Below are 23,581 nucleotides of genomic sequence, written 5' to 3'. Positions count from 1 at the left end.
GCTGCAGATTAAACCCATTACTACTTGTCCTACCTTCAGTCAACATGGAGAACAATTGATCACTGTCCTCTTTGTAACAGGTCTTAACATATGGGAAGACTCTTATCAGGTCCCCCCTCAGTCTTCTTTTCTCATGACTAACCATGTCCAGTTTTTTTAACCTTTCATCATAGGCCGGGTTTTCTAAACCTTTTATCATTTTGTTGCGCTCCGCTGGACTCCCTCAACTTCGTCCACATCTTTCCTAAACTGTGGCACCCAGAACTGGATCCAGTACTCTAGCTGGGGCCTCATCAGTGCTGAGTAGAGCAGAAGTTAACCTTCCATGTCTTTCATATGAGACACTCCTGTTAATACATGTTGGAATGGCATTAATCTTTCATATCACATTGCTGACTCATATATTCATTTTGTCATCCACTCTGTAACCCCCAGATCCTTTTCAGCAGTGCTACCACCTAGCCAGTTCTTCCTCTTTTTGTAGTTGTATGTTTGGTTTTTATTTTCTAAGGGTATGTCTTCACTACGTGCCAGATCGGCGGGCGGCAATCGATCCAGCGGCGATCGATTATCGCATCTAGTCTAGATGCGATAAATTGACCCCCGAGCGCTCTCCCGTCGACTCCTGTACTCCGCCACTGTGAGAGGCACAGGCAGAGTCGACGGGGGAGCAGCAGCAGTCGACTCACCGCGGTGAAGACACCATGGTAAGTCGATCTAAGTACGTTGACTTCAGCTACGTTATTTACGTAGCTGAAGTTGCATAAATTAGATCGATTTCCCTCTCCCGCCCCCAGTGTAGACCAGGGCTATGTGAAGTACTTTGCACTTATCTTTATTAATTTTTATCTGGTTGATTTCAGAGTAATTTTTCTAATTTGTCAAGGTTGTTTTAAGTTTTAGTCCTGTCATCCAAAGTGCTTGCAACCCCTCCTAGCTTGAGGTCTTTTGCAAATTTAATAAACATGCTCTCCATTTAATTATTGCAGTCATTAATGAAAATATTGAATAATACCAGACCCAGGACTGACCCATTGGACCCCATTAGATACATCCTCCCAGTCTGACAGTAAACCATTGATAACTACACATAGAGTACAGGCTTTCACGCTGTGGTACACCCACTTTCACAGTGATTTCATCTAGACCACATTTCCGTCGTTTGGTTATGAGAATGTCATGTGGGACTGTGGGACAAAAGCCTTTCTAAAATCAAGATTATACCATGTTTTCTGCTTCCCTGTATCCGTTAGGCCAGTAACCATATCAATGAAGGAAATTAGGTTTGTTTGGCAAGATTGGTTCTTCTTCGAGTACTTGCTCATGTTGATTCCAATTAGGTGTGTGCGCGTTTTTTAGGTGTGTGCGGAAGGTTTTTCCCCTAGCAGTACCCGTTGGGTCGGCTCAGGCGCCTGGAGTTGCGCCTCCATGGTGCCATACTTTGGGCCCTGCCGACCCGCCGCCATTTCAGTTCCTACTTACTGCCTGCGACGGTTAGCCGGAAAGCTCATTTGCTCTTGCTTCGGCAAGCCTTCTCCCAAGTAGTCCTCAGAATGTCTTTCTGTAAATAGTTAAACCAGTTAGCTAGTAGCTGTAGTTAGTCAGTCATTATATAGCTAGATTCCAGTGGGGAATTATTCTGGGGGACCTCCCCCCCACTTCCCTACCCCACCCCCCGGTACTGGGGCATGCCCCGGTCCCCTTGGTTTAAACGCTGCAGAGCTTACAACAAGCCTATGCCTAGGAGCGGCCCCCACACTTCCTGCTTGAAGTACCTGGGGGAATCGCATCAGAAGGACCATTGCAAGATCTCTAGGGGATTTTGCCCCAGGACTCAAAAAGAAAGCCACCAACGGTTGAAGATCCTTCTGATGGAGGCCATCCTCCATCCCTACTTGGAACCGACTTCAGCCGAACTGATGCCTAGCACCTCAGCATTGGTGCGCAGTGCTCCGACGTCGACACGGGAAACTTTGGTACCGAGAAAGGACTGGGATAGAGATGCTCAGCACCAACAGAGCTCGCTGCACAGGGGCTCCATGCATGGCAGAGTGCAGCACCGTTCCCAATCCCCGGTGCCCCTCAAGAAAAAGAAGCTGTATTGGGGGTGCTCACCTACGCTGAGGCCGGGACAGAAGGACTCTGGCACAGTGGGACCCGCATTGGGCCACGTAAGTGCAGCACCACCTAGCCCGGCGCCGTTGACTCCTGCCCCAACAAGGGGTCAGTGGAGTCCAACTCCTCAGGACTCCCCTCCCTGGGAGAGTCACGGAGAGGCTTTGCAGCTGCCCACCACACCAGAGATCTTTAAGGCAGCGAGAGAGCTCATCACCTTCACAGCACTGCCTTCCCCGCCCAGGCGAGACAGGGCACCAAGCTCAAGGGAAATGGCACCCCCAAGACTCTTGGTGTCGTCCCGAGGCAAGCCAGTGATGGTACCACATCCATCACCATCATCTGGTCCACCAGTCCCAGGTACCTTCTGGCAACAGACCAGCAGGGAAGCCGCAATGGTCACCAATCTCCCAGCACGGCTCCACAGCACCGGTGGGCACTGCTCTCCCATGGTCCTCCCAGAGTGAGACCTCCCAATTGGATTCAGAGGTGGAATCCTTTGTGTCCAGGTGGACCCAGCACAGATCGGAGCGCAGACACTCAAGGTTGGACAGGGAGAGACAGCAATTTCGCCCGATGCCATGGCCCGTGCAATGGCGAGCTCTAGCCCAATGGCTGTTTTGGACCCCCTCAGCGTTTCATCAAAGCCAGGGATCCTATTCCAGGAGGTCAGTGTTGGTAGCTTCAGAAAACCATGCACCTCCCCCATCTCCCTTGGTGCAGGACCAGCCATCCCACACGCTACTGGTCGCCACACAGGCCAGGAGCAAGAGCTGGTTCCAGGTAGAACCTCGTCATCTTCATCATCAGATGAGACAGTGGCTGGTACCTCCACAGCTCCTGGACTCGAGGACAGTAGGGTCCACCAGCAGCTCCTGAAGAGAGTGACCCAGAAGCTGGGGCTCCAGGTCGAGGAGGTCTCTGAGTCATCAGACCCCATGGTGGACATCCTGGACCCCTGAGGACCCTCCCAAGTTACCCTGCCGCTCATTAAAACCATACAAGATACCACAAGAATGCTGCTGCAAACCCCCATCTCCCTGCTCCTGGTGGTGAAAAGGACAGAGAGGAAATATTTTGTTCCCTCTTAAGGGTTTGAACACTTTTATTCACACCCACCACCAGACTCGTGGCAAACGAATGAGAACGGCAAGGGCACCAAGGTCCATCACCTAAAGCCCGAGATGCAAAGAATCTGGACCACTTTGGGAGGAAAGTCTATTCTACCAGGGGGCCCCAGCTTTGGATTTCAAACCACCAGGTGATCCTTAGCAGATATAGCTTCAGTTCCTGCGGGGCTGTGTCAGAATTCACTGAGCTTCTGCCAGAAGAATCAGAGGCAGAGTTTTCCACCTTGGTGGAGGAGGGCAAACTTGTGGCACGGGCTCCGCTACAGGCAGCCCTAGATGTTGCCCATTCAGCCGCTTGGACCATGTCTTCAGTGGTGGCCATCTGGAGGAGCTCCTGGCTGCAGGCATCAGGGCTCCTGTATGAGGTCCAACAGACATCCAGAACCTCCCATTTGAGGGCTCGACCCTCTTCTCTGAGAGACTTGCGGCTTCATAGCCTTAAGGACTCGAGCCACTCTCAAGTCCCTGGGCCTCCATATTCCATCTGTGCAGCGGCGGCATATTAAGCCCCAGCCCCTGCCTTGATTCTACTAACAGACTTTGGTAGAATCAAGGTAGGGGCTGGGGCTTAAAATGCCTCCACTGCACAGATGGAATATGGTGGCTCAGGGACTTGAGAGTGGCTCTTGAGTCCTTAAGGCTATGAAGCCGCAAGTCCTCTGGTTCAAAATAAGCCTTTTGAAGGTGCGCCCAAGGGCGATGTACCAGTTCAGACACCGGATCCAACTTCCCATCCTTTTCGTGTCAGCTGTCTCACTTCTACCATGTGTGGGCCTGGATCACGTCAGATTGCTGGGTGCTCCGCACGGTACTCCCAGGGGAATTCTGTGCCCTGCGGGGGGCACAGAATGCATACCGTGCGCAGATTTCTTTGCTCCCCTCATTTTAATGCCCGGGCACGTTTGCTGGGAGCAGCCAGCAGCAGAGCGCAGATCACCCTGGAGGGGAGGAGGGAGGCTGGTCAAGGAGGTGGGGTTGGTGCCTGCCTGCATGTGGAATGAGTGAGCAACCAGACGCTCTCTGTCCCTCTGGTTGCTGTTGCTGCACCCTGGGCTTGGAGGGATAGGGCTGTGTGAAGCAGGCTCTGTCCCTAAGGCAGAGCAGAAATGTAACAACTAAACTGGCAGGCTGCTAATGTTCCCATTGTTAGTTAATTGTAGTCAATTAAGACTCCTTTACTTTGCCAGGTGGGGTAAAGGAGCCTTGTTGTAAATGACAGTAAGGGAATCCTCAGCTAGGAAGGGCTGTGTGGGCTTTCTCGCTTTTTTTTCCCTCTGCCAGAGAGGCACAGGGGGGTCAGATTACAGCTCAGGATCTATTTTACTTACCCATTTTTAAAAATGCGGGACCGTGATTAGCAAAACTGTGTGACTTTCTTGTGTGAAAGTCTGAGCAATTTAAAGCGTCATTCTACTTTACAGAACACCAAACAACAAAATAAAAGTCATGTAATCTAAATGAAAATCCAGGATAACTGGAATGCAGGGTCTTGGTTACCAAGTATTTGTAACTTAATTTTCATGTGTTTAGGAAATGCTGAACGGTTAGTATGATTTTTTTTTCTCTGTACGGTAGTTTAAATAAATTACCAAAATAAGTGAAACTGGTGTGATTATATGGCATTATTTTGACAAATAAAATTTGCAGAATTTTGGATTTTTTTGGTGCAGAATGCCCCCAGGAGTAGCATGATAGAACTGGGATATTCTCTCCTGTTCAGCTCCCGGTCCTTGCCTTTGGCTTGTCAGCAGCACCTTGGGTGTTCACCAAGTGCTTGGCAGTTATGGCCACTTTTTTTGCGGAAGTGCCAGGTGCAGGCGTTTCCATACCTCAACAACCGGCTGATCCAGGACCGCTCCAAAACACAAGTGGAGGCACATGTAAGCCTGATAAGAGCAACATTCAATGACCTTGGCCTTCTACTGAACATGCAGAAGTCAACCCTGTCCCCTGTTCAGAGGATAGAATTCATAGGGGCAGTGTTGGACTCAAGACAGGCCAGAGCATCTCTACCAGAGTCACGGTTTCAGACCCTTTGTGACATCATACAAGGTCTCAGACAATTCCCTACCACTACGGCAAGGAATTGCCTGAAGCTCCTCAGCCACGTGGCCGCCTGTACTTATGTAGTGCAGCATGCCAGACTGAGGCTCCAACCCCTTCAGGCGTGGCTAGCCTAGGTTTATTGACCAAACGGGGACAGTCTAGACAAGGTAGTCACTCCTTCCCAACCAGTTCTTGAGTCTCTTCTGTGGTGGTTCAACCCGCAAGCTGTGTGTGCGGGCATTCCCTTCTGCAGACCTCAACCATCTCTTTCCCTGGTCACAGACATGTCAGCGATGGGGTGTGGAGCGCATCTGGGGGAGCTCAGGACTTCAAGCCTCTGATCCCACGCGGAGCTCTTACTTCACATCAACGTCAGGGAGCTGAGGGCAGTCCGTCTGGCATGCCAGACCTTCCAAGCTCACTTGGAGGGGAGATGTGTATCAATCATGACAGACAGACAGCAATATTTTATATTAACAGACAGGAGGGAGCATGCTCATCTCCCTTGTGCCAGGAACAGTCCCTCAAACTGTGGGACTTCTGCATAGCCCACTCAATACACTTGGAGGCACCTTATCTTCCTGGAGTTCAAAATGAGTTGGCAGACTATCTCAGCAGGTCCTTTCACAACCACGAGTCGTCCATCCACCCAGTGTCATGAACACCATCTTCCAACAGTGGGGAATTTCCCTAGATAGACCTGTTCGTGACAGGACACACTACGAAGTGTCTGCTTCTTCCTGAGTCACACCCTGGGCTCAATCACGGTCACATTCCTTCTTCCTTGGAAGGATCACTTCCTTTATACATTTCCACCCATTCCACTCGTTCACAAGGTGCTAATCAAGATTCGGAGGGAAGAAGCCTCGGTAATATTGATAGCTCCAGCCTGGCCCCATCAGCACTGGTATGTGTCTCTTCTAGAGCTGTCAGTGGAAACTCCGATCACTGTACCGCTGCTCCTGGACCTGATAACTCAGGACCATGGCCGTCTTCAGCACCCCAACTTCGAATCTCTCCATCTCATGGCTTGGAAGCTCTATGGCTAAACCCAATGGAGTTTGCTTGCCGTGTTCCAGTTAGGGAAGTCCTCCTTGGCAGTAAGAAACCATCCACTAGGGCCACCTACCTAGCCGAATGGAAGAGATTCACAATTTGGTCAGCGCAGAAACACATGTCTCCTACACACTCAACAATACCTCTTATCTTGGACTGCCTTCTGCACCTGAAGCAGCAAGGGCTTTCTATTTCATCAATAAAAGTCCACTTGCCTGCCATTGCCGCGTTTCACCCAGGCGTGGTGGGCTAGTCGGTCTTTGCCAGCCCAATATTTGGATGCTTTCTTAAACACTTAAGTACGACAACCGATCCCACCCTGGGACCTTAACCTGGTTCTTTCCAGACTAATGAGGCCCCCCTTTGAACCACTCGCGACATGCTCCTTGCTCTTATGTATCATCGAAGGTAGTGTTTCTGTTGGCAATAACATCTACCAGGAAGGTATCCTAGCTTAAGGCCCTAACATCTGAGCCTCCTTACACCGTCTTCTATAAGGACAAGGTTCAGCTTCGGCTGCACCCTGCCTTCCTCCCGAAGGTCATCTCCCAGTTTCATGTTAATCAGAATATTTTTCTTCCAGTCTTTTACCCTAAGCCACACGCAAACAGCCAGGAACAGAAACTTCGCTCTTTGGATGTTCGCTAGGTGTTAGCCTTCTATATCGAACAAAGCCATTTTGGAAATCTACCCAACTATTCATTACAGTAGCAGACAGAATGAAGGCGCTCCCAGTCTCTTCTGAAAGAATTTTGTCACGGATTACATCTCCATGTCTGGAGAAAATACCTGCCCCCACGTTGACAGTGCACTCCATGAGGGGTAAACAGTGAGGTGGCAAAATCTGCATAAGATACAAAACTACTCAAGATAGTTAAGTCCAAAGCAGACCGTGAAGAGCTACAAAAGGATCTCACAAAACTGGGTGACTGGGCTACAAAATGGCAGATGAAATTCAATGTTGATAAATGCAAAGTAGTGCACATGGAAAAACATAATCCTAACTATACATATAAAATGATGGGGTCTAAATTAGCTGTTACCACCCAAGAAAGAGATCTTGGAGTAATTATTGATAGTTCTCTGAAAACATCCGCTCAATGGCAGTGGCAGTCAAAAAAGCGAACTGAATGTTGGGAATCATTAAGAAAGGGATAGACAATAAGACAGAAAATATTATATTGCCTCTATATAAATCCATGGTATACCCACATCTTGAATACTGTGTGCAGATATGGTCTCCCCATCTCAAAAAAGATATATTGGAATTGGAAAAGGTTCAGAAAAGGGCAATAAAAATGGTTAGGGGTATGGAACGGCTTCCATATGAGGAGAGATTAAGACTTGGACTTTTGAGCTTAGAAAAGAGACAACTAAGAGGAGATATGATAGACGTCTATAAAATCATGACTGGTGTAGAGTAAGTAAAATGGAAGTGCTGTTTACACCTTCTCATAACACTAGAACTAGGGATCACTAAATGAAATTAATAGGCAGTAGGTTTAAAACAGAAGGAAGTATTTTTTCACACAATGCACAGTCAACTTGTGGAACTCCTTGCCAGAGGATTTTGTGAAAGCCAAGACTATAACAACAGGGTTCAAAAAAGAACTAGATAAATTCATGGAGGATAGGTACATCAGTGACTATTAGCCAGGATGGGCGGGAATGGTGTGAATGGGAAGCTGGGAATGGGCGACAGGGAAATGGATTACTTGATGATTACCTGTTCTGCTCATTTCTTCTGGGGGACTTGGCATTGGCCACTGTCGGAAGACATGATTCTGAGCTAGATGGACCTTTGGTCTGACCCACTATGGCTGTTCTTATGTTTCAAAGCGCAGGCACTGTGTGTCAAGTTGGGCATCCATAATTAGAAGATATTTTGGCAAGTGTTGGCCTAAATTTATAAAGTGCTGTAGGATCCTTCAGGATCAAAGGAGCTTGACTGTATTATACAAGCTTATTGTCTTTTACAAACTGAGCCTTAAAATGTAATTTGCATTCTCTTCCCGTAAATTGGTTGTAGAGAGAACATCTCTGCCAAGAATCTGCTATATAATACAATAGCCTCACTGGGAACTTCAGTCCTTTGACTCCTAGACTTTTGGCTTGCCAATGGTTAAATAATAGTATTTGTTCTGTGAAATAATTTGCATAGTATTAAATTTGTTACAGGCTTTTTGTGCAGTAAAAACAGCACAGCGATACCATTGGTATTCTCCCCAGGCATATCAAAGTACAGTGTGTAACAGTGTCACTGGATATATAATTACCTGGCAGATTTATTGTGGAACTGTGTGAGAGACTGCTTAGCTGTGTGAAAGACTTGCCTGTTGTAAACTTCCTGTGCAACAAACGTACTTTCAGATGGCCGTGTACATGCATTCTGGGTAGTTCAAGATGGCCCAATGAGTCAAACTGCTTGGTGTTTGATTTTCTGTCCCAGCCTCTTCTTCCCCAGACTAGCAGAAGCTACAAGTGCTGAGGGGCTATAGCATACTCTCCCTATACAGGGAAAAGACATTACATTATATAGTAGCAAACCCTCCAGCTGAAATTTAAGGCAGTGTTGATGAGCTTTGAAAGGAGTCCTACAATTCTCTTTGGGAAGGCTTATGGCCATAATTTGGGCTCTCAGTGTCTGGAAGAGTGTAAAGTGGGTGTTAAGGGATTAGGAATAAACTTTCTCCACAACTCCCCTGAATGCATATTGTTACATAATTATCCATTATGTGGGATTACACCATCCCCTCAAGCTGTCAGTGTCAGAAACAAGATACCAAGCAAGATGGGCCACTAGCCTGATCTAATATGGCAGTTTCTATTTCTTTTATTTTATGTGTGAGTACGCTAACAAAGTTTCAGAATTGGTGTGAGAGGGGAGGGGCGGCAGGGTGCAAGACAGAAAGGATTGACATTTCAGAAGAGAGGGATAAAAGGGACAATATAAAGAGCAATTGTGAATGTTTTGCCTGCCGTCAGATTTTGCTAACGGCTTTAAGTCTGTTCCTCATTCCAGAGAGCTACATGTCCAAGAACTCTGAAGATGATGAACCAGCAAAGGAATCAAAGCAGTCTATTCGAAAACGTAGCCGAAGCACAGATGAATACTCAGAAGGAGAAGAGGATGGGGATGAACCAGAGGAGGGGAGACCTGTCCGCAAACGGCTGAATCGAATTGAAACAGATGATGAAGATAACTGCGACAATGCGAACAAAGATGCAGAAAAGCCTGCACCTGCAAATAAGCCATCAGCACCTCATGCTCCTCATGACAGCACCAAGAAGCCCTGCTACCGGATAGAAAGTGATGATGAAGATGACTTTGATAATGTAGGGAAAGTAGAAAGTCCGTTGGACTACAGCCTAGTGGACTTGCCTTCCACCAATGGACAGAGCCCAGGTAAAACTATTGAGACCTTGATTGGCAAACCAAGTGAGAAGACTCAAGCCCCCAAAGACAGCACAGCCAATGCCACCCTGGCACCCAATGGGACAGGGGGTGGGCAGGAGGTAGTAGGGCCAGAGGAAGAGGAGGATGAACTTTTGAGAGTGACTGACCTTGTTGATTACGTCTGTAACAGTGAACAGTTATAAGACTTTCTTTCATTTTTGTGCTAATTTATTCCACGGTAGCTCATACCAGCGGGCCAGTTATTAAAAGCTGTTTTATTTTTCCTAAAAGACTCTCCACTACAGTATCACTTTTTAGAAGCAAGAATTTCACCAGTTCTGCAGTCTTTCTGTGAAGTGACCAGTTTTGAACTTTGAAGATAAATTGCTGTAAAGTCCCTCTTAATTTTTTTCTCTCCTTCCAAGTCCATGGTCCTGGGTAATTTCATTCACAAAAACCTTATAACAACAAGAGATTTGTATATTTTTGACTTTATATTTCCTGAAAGCATACAAATTTGTTGAAATGTGTGGCCTATGAAAGCATTCCAAATCGGTCTGGGCCCAAAACGTAACTGGGGCAGGGGGCAGTGGGAGGCGGGAATGGGGGTGTGTGTGCAGAAACACTTGTGCTCTAGCTTTTTCATATGAGATATATATTATATTTAAATGTTCACAACTTAGATTACAATTTAACAGACAAGTTTAAAAATTAATGTCTCTACTGTTGCATTTTGTGAGTTGTAGGTTAACATACATAGCTCATTTTAGTAACCACCTTCATGAAAGCAGCTTGATTTAAGACTGGAGATAACCACGGTAAATAAAGAGGTCGAGAAAGTACAATAAACAAGAACTCTAGTATCCATTTTGACTTGCAGAGTTTCCTGATAAACATCCTTTAAAGTGTTTGTACAGTAAAGTGTACTGTAATGAAGTTTTGACGGTTGAAACGTGCCAGCAATGAATTTATAAAACAGGTTTTCCGTGCATATTTCATCAGATGGCCTTTAATGTACAGTATCTGGTGGGAGGGAATCTCAGTGTGAAGTTAGTTTGTAAGTGGGATGATACCATGTGAGTGCTGTAAACTTTTACAGATGCCAGAACCACTGTATAAAGTAACTGCCTGGCCATTTGAGTTTTAAACCATATATCAGGGTATTTTGAAAGGAATATGTTTGTACATACTGCATTGACCACAGGATTACAGCACATCTGATGATGGAAGGATTTTCAAATAAACCTTGACTGGTCCATTCATGCCCCTAATATCTACTTCAAATTGAAGTAAACAAATGGAGCAGTTTTCCTTTTGGAGGTTTTCTGTTTTGGATTTGCGTGTTTCTGTTTTGATTTACTTATCTGCCTGGATGTACTAGCAGGTTTTGAATGTAGTGTTGGCCTTTGGCCATTAGAATTTTCTTAAAATACATTTTAATAGTTGTCATGTGACCAACTGATTTCAAGAAGGCAGTATTTCTGGGAGAAAATGCTTGACTCCAAGACAATATCTCATCACTTTGAGTGGCATATACTTTAGCTCAAGTATATAGATTTTTTTTAACAGTTTATTTGGCACATAATAGACAGTGAAGCTGAAGTTTGTTTTGGATAGCACTCAGTTTTCTCTTCGCTCTTAATTAAGATGCAGGCTGTAAAGTTTATACATGTTGTAGCCCACAGCTAAAACATAGCTGCCAAATGTTGAAATCGAATAAGGTCACATCTATTAAACCTTTTGCGCTGAGATTTGGATCCCCCCCCCCCCCCCGGTGTTATGTCCATTGCCGGCAATGGATACACCAAATTTGCTGCTGGCACCAAGGAGAGAATTCTCCTTCCTACCCCCATCCCCACCTCCTCAATGTCGTATTGACGAGTCAGTCAGTAGTTAAGCACTTCTATTTCATTGTAATAAAGCTGGCATTAGGCCTTTACTAAATACCTCTCTAGAAAACCTAGATCCAAAAATACCTACCTTCTAGCCTTGAAAGTCCTTGTTTTTGTTTTTCCCCTCTGTCCATGTTAGTTCTGTAGAACCGACTGCATTAATGTTATTTCATTGGAATTCTAGCAGTTCATATATCCTCACATATAAAACTAGAACCATCAAAGCTGCAAAAGGTTAGGACCCACTCATCATTTGCTATGGTAAGCAAGGTTTGTAACTTAAGAAAATGAGAATTCACTCTTTCTTTCCCAATGAGTTTATTCCATTTGAATTTTTAAACAACGAATTATTTCCACCATGTCAATTGATAGTTAACAGGTTTCATTAACAGATGTTTAAACAGGGTAGTGCGAAAAGCCACAGAAGTTTAGAAAGTGTTCTTAAAAGCCTATGTAGCATTTTAAGCTACTACACAGTATATGCTTTTTTTTTCCCCCTTAGGTGATGCAACAATGTAGTGCTGCTACATTTCTAATATACTTGTGTTTCAAATGATCAATGACATGTGGCTCCCATTTTTCAATGTTAGTAACTGTGCATTTTTAATATTTGCAATGCAAACTGTCTGATTCACATATGCAATACTCTGCAGCCAAGACTTCTGTTTTGTTTAGGCAGTGCCATAACCCTTTTGCTCTCTGACTTAGCCTTTTAGTATCTGATCAGTGCTGTAGCAAACATTCTTGCTATTGCATTAACTCTAAATTATAGACACGTAGCGGGCAACTAATTTCAATGTAAGAAAAATACAAAAGAGTTGGAAGTATTGGATATGCAACCAGAGGAAAAAAATCAAATATTGTGGCTTAATTGTGGGAATGATGTAAAAGCAGACAATATCATAAAGTCCAGTCAGAACACTGGAACAGATGATCCAGTTATTTTTCAGGTACTGTCAGTTCTGAAAATATGTACATGACTTTGACACTGCTCGGAGCTTTACTTCCTGTATGTCAGTTTTGTAGACTGACCTTCTATTTGATTAAGAAAAAGTCATCTCTGGTGTTAATGTCATCCCAAAGAGTCCAAGCCTGAAACTCTCTTATACAGGCAAAGCTCCCTTTTATATCAATGGGAATCATATCTGAGTAAAGACTGCAACATTTGGCTCAAAGAGAGGGCTACATTTTCAACACGCTCCCAATCCCCAGTTTTGAAGATTTTCTGCTTGATGGGAAATGTATAGTATCTTCTTTGGGAAATGGCACTTCTTGATAAGAGCACAAGTGACCCCTAGTCAGATGTTAAGAATATTTTCATTAGTCCACACTATGGAAATGTCTTCCAGTTGATTTAGTGTCATTTGCAGATTGTGTTCTACTGTAATCTTGGTAAGGAATGAAGTGCAATGTTTTTGGATTATGTTAATGTCCACAATGAATACCAATCTTCAGCTGTGGCTTAAGTTAATAAGCAAAAGATCAAATAATTTTAGAAACACAATGGAGACTTGCCTTGGGTTATTTAACAGAATAGTTCCAATTGGAAAAGAATAAGCAGATATCAATCCTATATGTAAGGATTTGATTACACAAACAGCTACCCATCAGGTTGTGACTAAAAGTTGCTATACGGGTATTGCAGATTTTTAAGTTGAACATTGTTTAGTGCAGAACTGACTGGGAAGAAAGTTAATTAAGTGCAGTTTAGGTTTTAAGCAGCATTGTAGAGTGGAGGAAGGTACAAGTTGAGGGAATGAAATGAGGGATGGAAATTTCTAATCCATTTCACAAAGAGAAGAGTAATATTTGCTGGCTTGCAAACCACTTGTATGAGCATTGGTGTCAAAAGTGTACAGTAAATTCACTTCACTCTAAATCGATGTGATGGATTACATTAACAAAGCCCGTAATATAGTAAGAACTTCACCATGGCTGTTTTTGTCGTCTTTGATTCTTCTAAATGAGTGTATTCCTGGTTTTAAAAAACAAATGTAGACACAGTTTATGTCTCTTTGTTTAATTATGAGTACAGGAAGATCAATACTAAACAATGAACTCTTTGAGCATTTGATAGTTGATTCAGAGCTGTGCACATTAAATTACGTGAACAGATTGACACGTTTTCTTTATCTAATGGCTTTTGCATTGTAACTGCACTTGAGAAGAACAGTGATGCTTTTTTCTATATTTTATGTTTATAAGGTATGTCACTGTCTTTAAGACTATCCTTTTGGATTAAGGTGCCTCAGTTGCTCTTCTGCTAATGGAAGTTGGCTTGTATTCCATTTGCTTCTGTTTTGTCTTCACTGTGTCTGAACACTTCATGAGAGACTGACTTATTCAGAGAACCTCAGGCAGCATATATGTTCATAAAAGAAAAAATCTTTGCATGGCAGTCCATTTGTTCTAATTTATCTTAGTATCTTTATCATTTGAACTATGTGACTATCCAAATGCTGTAGTAGTTCAATAATTCTAATAGTACACTGTCAGGGTGTCCATTACAAACCTCTGTTTTCATGCATTTCTAATTTTGCATTGAAAGCTCTTCAGCATGAAGACTTGGCCCAACAGTCACTTTTTAAAACTTGCTTCCAATCACACAGTTTCACAAACTAGCTTTCTTAAAAGTAAACAAGATAAAGGCACCTGGGTTTTTTAAATCCCCTTTGTATACATTAATTAAATAATATTTTGCAGTCATGCTAGTCCAAAAATGGTCTAATCAAGATATGTGTCAACTGGCTCAAAATGGCACTCTTTAAGCCTTGAAAAAGTGATTGTGGAACATGTGCAGTGACTACTGTTCACAGGTTTGTATTATAGATTTTAATATACAGGATGCATCCTATGTGCGTATTTATGTAAGAACACTTCCAGTCCATTGGGTAAATAAAACCTTTAAAAAATTGTATATAAATAAATATTAAATCCTTCAAACAGAAACAAATCTTTACTGGAAAAAAACTATACTGAATGGAGAGGGAAGAAAGAAAGCAGTTCATGTTAAGTAGTCCTGGTCTGCAAGTCCTTACGCACAGGTTTGTCTATGGAAGTCATTAAGACTGCTTTTAGCAATAAAGGTTTGCAGGATTAGGACTAGAATTCTTGACGCAATCTAGGAAATCCTGGCTGCCAATCTTAGCTTTTGTGTTTCACCCCTCACCTGGGGTGATATGTTGCTTTTAACTGTTTTGGAAGGCAGGAAATATGAAGTGAGCAGAGAGAGGCCTTAATTTTAATTGAACTAATGTTTGCAATATGTATTGACCTAAATTTTCAAAAATTACGAATGATTTTGGATGCCTCCATTTTTGGGTGTCCAGTCAGAGACATGTTAAAGACGCCTGACTTTTCAGAAACAGCAGAATACTCACTCACTGAAAATAAGGCCCCTTTGAGGTGTCTCCCGTTGGACAACCAAAAATTGAGACACTGAAAATCATTAGTCCCTTTTTGAAAATTAAGTCACTTACTAAGCTCTTTTTATAGCATCAGTATAACTCCTTGTTTGAATGACAGAATTCCAAACAGCAAAAAACAAGGTTGCATGGGAATTGAAATAATTGCCCAAAGCTTCAGAGTAATTTAACTTATTTGTACATTCCAAAAAAATTATATTGCTTATAACAATACTTAAATTATGTACAGTTTCTGAAGGAAAGAGTAGAACACTCTAAAGTAGGTAATAGATTTTTACAATTGAGCATATAGTGTAAAGGCTCCAGACACAATTACAACTGTAAAAAGTCTGACAACCTGGGTTTTGAGCTATCACTCTGTAACTGCTTGCACCCAGTACCTGTTCTCATGAGCAGTAGAGACAAGGGAAATGCAGGCAGAGGGGACACATTGCTTAATAATGGTACTTGTGGCTGTAAATATATCTGAGATTGCTACAAATAACCCCAAAAGTTACTAACTAGAGCTGCAAGATTAGAGGAGGAAAACGTTGCTCTGTTTTTTCCAGTTTGTTTACTTTGTGCACTGGATAGCACTTTGTGTATAGTGAGCCTCACTGGTTCCCAGGGCTAGTCAGAAATTGTTTCCCCCTGTCATTTTGAATGGATCTTTCAAATGGCAGTACGGGACAGGAAGAAAAAATAGCAAAATGTGATTGCAAACTCACGACCATTTGCAGAAGGGGATTCAGAAAGGCATAGTGTTGAAACAACTTGTAATTCACTCTTAAAAACTGACTATTTCAAATGGACTGTGCCCCTTTAAGACACTGAGGCTGACACCCTCTTGACCTCATTCCTGTCCCCACAGCTGCATAAAAATCTGTGTATGCTAGAAAAGGTGGTTTCCTACAACAGATGAATGAGTGCTATAGGGTAGGTGTGGATGTGGGGGGTTTTGGAGCAATACATTAGATATTTTAACACTGTTTGGCTTTGGCACAATCTGATGGAGGCCACTCTGTATGCTTATCCCTCCTCTTATGACCCAAACAGCTATGTTGATTTGTAATATTTAGCTTAGCCTGTTAGGACGTCGTAATGAATTGTTGTAGCCATGTTGGTCCCAGGATATGAGAGAGAAATGGTGGGTGAGGTAATATCTTTTATTGGACCAACTTCTATTGGTGGCAGGTGCAAGCTTTCAAACTACACAGAGCTCTTCATCGGGTGTCTGAGCTAAATACAAGTCGGGATTTTTGTTTGTAGTTAGTCCCAACTTTTTAGCTCAGGCGCTCTGCTTCCTTCCCCAGACCTGAAGAAGAGCTCCGTGTAGAACAGAAAGTGTGTACTTTCCACCAACAGAAGTTGGACCAATAAAATAGATTACCCCACCTTGACTCTCTCAGGACTTAACAAATGATTCTACAGGAAAAAAGCTGTTCTACTGAAAGCCGTAATAGGCCTAGTACTGGCACACCATTTATTAGCTAGATGACTATAAGGTCCTTAATAGATATTAATCTGCTACTAAAGTTAATGTGGTAGAAAAGGAAATCAAATCATAAATCTTTTGCTTTTAATTTCATACTCATATTGACTCTGAAATCTTGTCTTATTCTTACAAGTACATTCATTAAAATGGTACTTCCCCCTAACTGACATTAAATTCTTTTAAATGCCAATGGTTGCTAATTTCTTTCTTGTTTCACAGTTCTCCTTTATAATACATAGCAGCTATCATATGCTTTGGTGTATAATGGCTGTCAAATGGGCACGTTCTGTGTGTTTATACCTGATGTTCATGTCTCTATTCACTGTCCCAGTAAATTTAGTACAGATTGCTTGCTAGCAGAATGGTTGTTCCAATACTCTGTGATAATTAGGTCAAAACTCCCAAATATGGTCTCTTAAATTTTAAGATATGCTTACATGAAATACAGTTTTTGTCTTACTTCTGTGTGCTGTTTAAATGTTGCAGAGAAACCTACAGTTCCTTAAAGTTTATCTCAAATTCACTGATGGCCTCATTTTTGTTTTATCTTACTCTTAAGAGGTAACATGGTAAATTTCCAAACGCTTAGCCGTTCTTTGTAGAGTTTAACCCTTGCTTTGCTTGAGTCCTAAACCTTGATTTTTAAATCTTTCTCTGAAATCATGGCTTGCTATATTTTGAAGGGAAAGGACTGAGGTGCACACACTGCATGTGTTGTGTGTGTGGAGGGGGGGAAATATGTTGAAAAAACTGGAAGTGTAATTCTTGTTGCACATAACTTGGGTGGTGCTTTCACTGTTTTGTTTCCCACCAGTAATTTCACCTGCATGTAAAACATGATACATTAAAAACTTTAAAACAAAAGTCATGGTGGTCTCAGTGCTCAAAGGGGTTAACTGCAGTTTAATAACAGCTGATGTTTTTAGATTTGCAGTACACAACTGTTTAAATACTGTATTCCTTGTAAATGAAGTAAAAAAAAAAAAATGTTAAGGCTGGTGCCAATATTTTTGTTAATGAAATGTTCATTGTTGTCTGTCACTACAGTCTGGTCAGAACTCTTTGTGTATAAGCTGGGCCTGAAGCCATTTTATAGCTTGTAGGCCTAATTGTGTAACTTTTTCTTTCATAATGTTTTTGTTATAATATCTACTGTCATTTCTTTCCTATAAATATGACATGTAAATTGTCATAATAAAAAAATTAAATAACTTGATGATGTACAAAGTATAATGTGTTTGGGAGAAGCATGTTTGCTTTTAATTATCCTGGCACCTAAATAGCAAGGAGGGGTTCTTTTTGTCTGACTTTAAGGTAGATAGTAGAAAATGGTTGTGCAAATTGGTCCAGCCTTTGAAAGTGACATTTGTTTGGCTACAAGTAGCAAATTGTGCTGTTTTGTTTATGGCAGTTTAGCCTGGGGGGATTTCTCTTTGACCAGCAGTTGATGACAGTGAAGAAATTTTAAATTCCTATCTTTTATATAGCTGCGCTTGACTGGTCTTTGCTATCAGTTTTCTTTGTATTCTGTATCTTCTAAATATACTATTTTTAAAAATAAATATAGGGCTGTTCTATTAGTTGATCCAGAGTGGCAAATTGAGAGACTAGCTGCTTAGGGCCAGATTTTTAAAGGAATTTAAGTAGGGTTACCATATTTGAATATTCAAAAAAAAGGACACTCCAATGAGGGGTGCAGGGGTGTATTTGCTGTGCCCCCCCGCTCCCGGCCCCCACCCCAACTCCTCCCCTTCCCTGCCCCCATTCCAACCCTTTCCCCAAAGTCTCCGCCCCCTCCCTGCCCCATTAGACCCCTTCCCCAAATCCCCGTCCTGGCCACGCCTCCTCCCCTGAGCGTACCACGTTCCCCCTCCCTCCCAGCCGTGCAAAACAGCTGTTTCATGGCGCAAGCACTGGGAGCTAGGGGGGGAAAGCGGGCACTTTCAAGTGATCAACATTCACTCTCTCTTTCTTGAATGATCAACTGTTCTTTGTGGGAAAAATAATAATGACAAAATCCCGGACATTTTTAGATATTTAAAAATTCCTCCCAGGCGGCAATTTAAGAACCAAAAAGCCAGACATGTCCAGGAAAATACAGACATATGGTAATCCTAATTTAAGTGCCTGGTGTGATTTTTCAAAAGCATCTGGGGCACTTACCACCCATGGAAAGCAGTGAGTTTTAGGCATCTAAGTGCTGAAAATCCCACTAGGTGCCTAAATATCTTTAAAAATCTGGCCCTTATTGCTTTAGCTCTGCTGCCACCTGCTCTCTTTGACTAACTAGACCCATGTTTGTACAAAATCTTTGTCATTGTAAGGCTTAAATAAGTTCCTCAAAGTGAGACATCTGAAGCCAGTCTGTCAACAGAGCCTGCCAGACATTTATGGGTGCCTTGGTCAGAGGTTCACAATCTCCTAGATCAGAGTTCAGTAATTGGATTGTAGAGGCAAGTTAAACATAACCTGAAAAAGGATCAACTTTGCTGAGACCTGGGGAATGGAATGTTGGTGCTTGGCAAGAGGCCTCCTTAAAGAAACAGCTGCAGTTAAAGGTCCAGTTTAGGAAAGGAAACACATTTGATGATTCCTTAAAATCATGTTGATGGCAAGTAAATTGATCGGGAACCTTTATCGCTTGTAATGTTTTTTTCCTGATGTGGTTTATGGAGACTTTTGGAAAGGGGAGATCCTGGCTGGAACCTGTTGCTTTGTTGGAGTATTAGGAGGCAAAGGAGGAATGGACTGTGTAAGTGGTACACAAAAATGATGTTCAGTGACCCTACACAGAGTTCCAAACCAACTGGATTTTGCCAAGCGCTGACACAAGTGGAAGAAACGCCTAAATCTACAATAGTTCTTCTTTTTCTGCAGTACAGTGTGGCTATAGCGACCCTAATATTAATAAGAGTTTAATACAGGAAGGGGGTCATCTTGAATTTGAAAGTGGAAACATCATTTTGTATGGACACGAAAGAACCAAACTCATGCATCTGAGAAGAAAATGTAGAGGATACAGATAAATGGTAGATTCTCAAGGTAGGCAGAGTAAGCTTTGTCTATGCAGTTCTGAGCTGGAGACAGCATGCCATTTATGTGATGCTGTAAATAGGCTCTGATCACTCTACATATTCATTTTCCTTAACCGTTTCAGCTTTGTCTGCCATAATCCACTTAATGGTGCAGCTCACCTAGTGGTGAAAGTGGTTTGGTTCAGTGTCTCTCTTACCACAGCATTATTGTGGTTAAAACACCTAAGCCATGTCTATGCTACAGCTCCCACCATTTCTGTTACCGGTGGAGCTGTACCAGTGATGAATTACAGCCATGAACTTTGTTTGTATAGACAAGGTTTTCCAGGTGTCGTCAGCATCTCCTGACATGGATCACAGCTTTTTAGCCATAACTTACAACCAGCAATATGATATCCAAGCCAGACAATTCCAGGCATAAGGCTCTGAAGCTTTCAGATGGGACTGCAAAAGCTCTGCTTCTTTGTTCACTTATTCATGCATGACAAGAGGTACATCTGGGCTGAGCCAAGTCCTGCAGAGAATATTAGAACCACTAACTGCGACAAATCTATAGAGAAATGTATTTACAGCTTGTGATAGCCGGTCTGATAGGTGCTTATGGCAATGGGCAATCATAACATTGAGGAAAGGAGTTTTTAGTGGCCAACCAGGAAACAGCCCCAGAAAGTACGGAAGAAAGCAGGAGCTGAATTGGAGATCAATTTGAATTTAGCCTCTGTGAAGTCTCTCTTAACCTATTTCCTTCTACTCTCCGTATACTTTAAATCTAGGCCCTTATTTTTCTTGGGATACAGTGAAATTTACTTGCTGCAGGATTGTGCCAGGCTTGGATTTATTGTTGTTTATTATGTATTGGTATTGTGTTAGCATCTAGGCGCTTCAGTCATGGACCAGGACCCTAGTGTGCTAGGTGCTGTACAAACACAGAACAAAATGATGGCCCCTGTCCCCCAGATCTTAAAATCTAAATATAAGTCAAGAGCATTTAAAACAAACTTTGTTTCTAGCCCTTGCGGCTGGGAAGAAAAGCTTTCGACTATGAACTGTGTAAAATGGCTGCAATGTGTTTTCCTTACTGAATCTGTAGACAACCTAAGATGACTTCTCTGAAGGGTATGAACTTCCCATTTATCTCAGTATCTCAGTGTTGTAACACTGAAGATTAATAATGGTGAATGGAAATGTCAGTGTTGGCTTTCACTGATTATTTTAGCAGGAACCAATTAATGAGCTTATTGTTAGATCCAGCGGCAAATGCTGGCATATGGGTCAGCTGGCTGTTACAGGGAAAGATACTATAGATTTTTCCCCTCCCAAGTGCTAAAAGCCCTTAATAGCTGCCGTATCCAAACCATCTACCCTTCAGTTCCTATCCAAACTCTAACCCTCCCCACCCTCTGCCCCCATACCGTCTTCTGCAAGGTAGTTATTCATGGTCAGCACAGAAATCTGTGGCACAATGAAAATAAGTGTGTGTATGGAAGGAGTGTAAACTTCAATTTAACACAAGTCACTGTACTGTTGTTTGGTTTAAATTTTGTACTCAATAAAAATCCTCCATTTAAAAAATTCTTCTGAATCTGATGCAGGATTTCCATTTTGCCCCAGAAGCAGTGGAAAATGCCTAAGGATGGTCTGTATATTAAGAAGCCGGGCAGTGGGTCAAATTGAAATGGTGGCTTCATAACCTCTAGTTCATGATCTGTAGTGGACGTGTCTTGTGCAATGTGGAGGGGTCACCTCAAGAAGACAAGAAATTTGCGCTGGTGTAGCCCCACTGATGTCATTATGCTGGTGCAAACCCCTAATGCAGACACATTTTCCTGGTGAAACTTGATTTAGTAAGTTACCTGTACTGGTGCAAGCCCCCACTTTAGACCAGTACAGCATGTCTACACTAGGGACTTGCCGTGGTATAGTTAAAAGGGTCCAAACAAACCCAGTATAGACAGGGCCTAGATCTGAGAGGGTAGTCCAGTCTTCCGAGCCACAAAGTCACTAACCTCAGTCCTGAGACTGCCAACAAGTGGGCTAAGTAGTAGAGGCCTGTGATGTAGTTAGCTTTCCAGCCGAATCTGATTCCCGGCCTCCAAACTCATATCTCAAGAAGTACTCACACAGTCATCAAAGGGTAAGTTAAATAGTAAGGTGTATATATGACTTTCCTACCTTTAGCTTTCAAGGTGGGATGCGGCCTGGGCCTCTGCCTATCTAACTAATAACTCAGTTTACATGCTGCGATGAAGATCGAAGAAGGGCTACTTTGTTCCTTTTTTTTTCCCCTCTTAAATTTGCCACCTTTCATGCTGAGGCCTCCATGCCTTAACTAGTGTCCTCCATTAGTTTCTCTGCATTGTCACTAAGGTGTACTGAGTAGGTTCATCTCTTGTATCTGAACTGGTGCTGACTGTAACACTTCTGTTTGTTTTTTGTTTTCTAGATGATAATGTTTTAAAAAAGAAACGGCGAAAGACACATGCTTTCTGAAACCCAGACTGGAGGTGTGTTTTGAAGTCAGGTCACCAATTGGTCAGGACCCTAAACCCAAAAGCAAGAAAACAGATTTTTCTGGGTGAAATCCCCCTTCATTTTATTTATTAAAGAGTTGTATATACTTGATGGAAGATCAGTGACTGTGCATTGGAAAATAACCTGGCTCAGTGGTCAATGAGTAGTGCAAAGAACCTCTTGAATCAAATATGGAACATGATGGATTGCTCTCTTCCCCATCTCCCTCTCTCTCTTCCCGCACCTCCATCCTGTTTTATGGAGGGTAAAGGAGCCAGATGCTTCAGAAATTGCTGTACGCCTAGGACAACCCCTCTGTCCCTGTAGAAAGGTAGGGGTATGTGGGGCAAGTACCTCCTTGGAAATGTTCATCTTCTCCCTCTCTCTGTTCCTGTAGCAAGTGTCCTGGTGCACAATGCAGTCTCAGCCGCTAGCGTTCACTTTATAGGTCTATACCTAAAAAGTTGCCACTAGAGTCTTCTACCCACTGCCTGCCCTGGAAGCAGCAAGATCATCATGTATGCTTCCAGTGGGTGTGGGCACAGACAGTGGAAGGCATCAGCCAGCAGGATGGAAATAGGGACAAAACAAAAATCTTGCAGATAGGAAAGGAGAGAGGGTAAAAAGGGATAGAAGAACACAGGAGAGAGCAGTTGTGCTGGTGGATGGGTTGTAGGTACTCCTTTCCCAATCAACTGCAGAGTGTGGAAGGCTCAAATAGAAAAGCGTGCCAGCCGCTGCTGTATCTAGTGTACCTGAAACTAACGGCTAACCTGGGAGCAGCACTGGGCCCTCTCCCTAAACAGAGGCAACTCCAAAGCTGCATTGTAAAACTTTGCTTGTCACTATCTTTTTTGTGGTGTGTGCATGAAATCTCGTAAGTTCCGTCGTCACCACCACAGTGGCTCTTTGCACCTGAATGAATAAATTTCCGCAATGATTTTTTCCACCTCTGTTCGGAAGGGCTGGGTGTCTTTGGGTCGAACAGATTGTTAAAGGTCCTGTGCTATTTTATGTTGAGAGCTAAGAGTGTTAACTGTCATGTTTTGGGATCCTATTTTCCTGCCATAGAATAAGAGTAATTCCTATGTAAGACAATAGCAATTATTTGTATTCTGTAGAAATAAAATCAGGCTCCAGGGCCTCAGCTTTCTCATTCCTTCATTGTTGTGTTTCACAGGAGTCTATAACATGCATTTCTCTTGCACGTGTCACATCGGGTGGTTTCCTAGAGGGGTTGGTAGAAGGTCCCTGAATGTGCTATTGCCGCAGGGGCTGTCTCCTGTTGGGTATACGTAATCCACAGTCCCAGGAGCTGATAGTTAAATCAACACAAATTCTTCTCTTGACTTAACCCTGTCCACGGGGGGAGGGAGGGTTTGAGGTCGTCTTAACTATACCACTCGTGGGGATTTTCACATCCCTGAGCAATGTAGTAAAGCCAACTTATTTTTGTGTGTAGACCTGGCCTCCCCCCTGCAGGGTTTATGTGTCTTCACG

At 43.0% G+C, this 23,581-nt stretch overlaps 1 protein-coding gene across 3 annotated transcripts in view; it reads left to right on the top strand.

The window, feature by feature from the left end:
- Positions 1-23,192, top strand: part of RSF1 (remodeling and spacing factor 1) — a 113,398-nt gene extending 90,206 nt beyond the window's left edge. For 2 of the 3 annotated variants that reach the window (XM_084648113.1, XM_084648114.1), the window contains exon 16: positions 9,370-17,768. In XM_084648113.1, the coding sequence (XP_084504239.1) occupies positions 9,370-9,947 (578 nt within the window). In that variant the 3' untranslated portion in view covers positions 9,948-17,768. Of the gene's footprint in view, positions 1-9,369; positions 17,769-22,013 lie in introns of those variants that run through there. The other variant, XM_084648115.1, reaches the window with a different exon arrangement.
- Positions 23,193-23,581: the final 389 nt, after the last annotated feature.

The sequence above is a fragment of the Lepidochelys olivacea genome (genome assembly GCF_965140295.1).
Source record: "Lepidochelys olivacea isolate rLepOli2 genome assembly, chromosome: 1".
Classification (NCBI taxonomy): Eukaryota; Metazoa; Chordata; order Testudines; family Cheloniidae; genus Lepidochelys; species Lepidochelys olivacea.
This window is presented reverse-complemented; position numbering and strand designations above follow the sequence as displayed.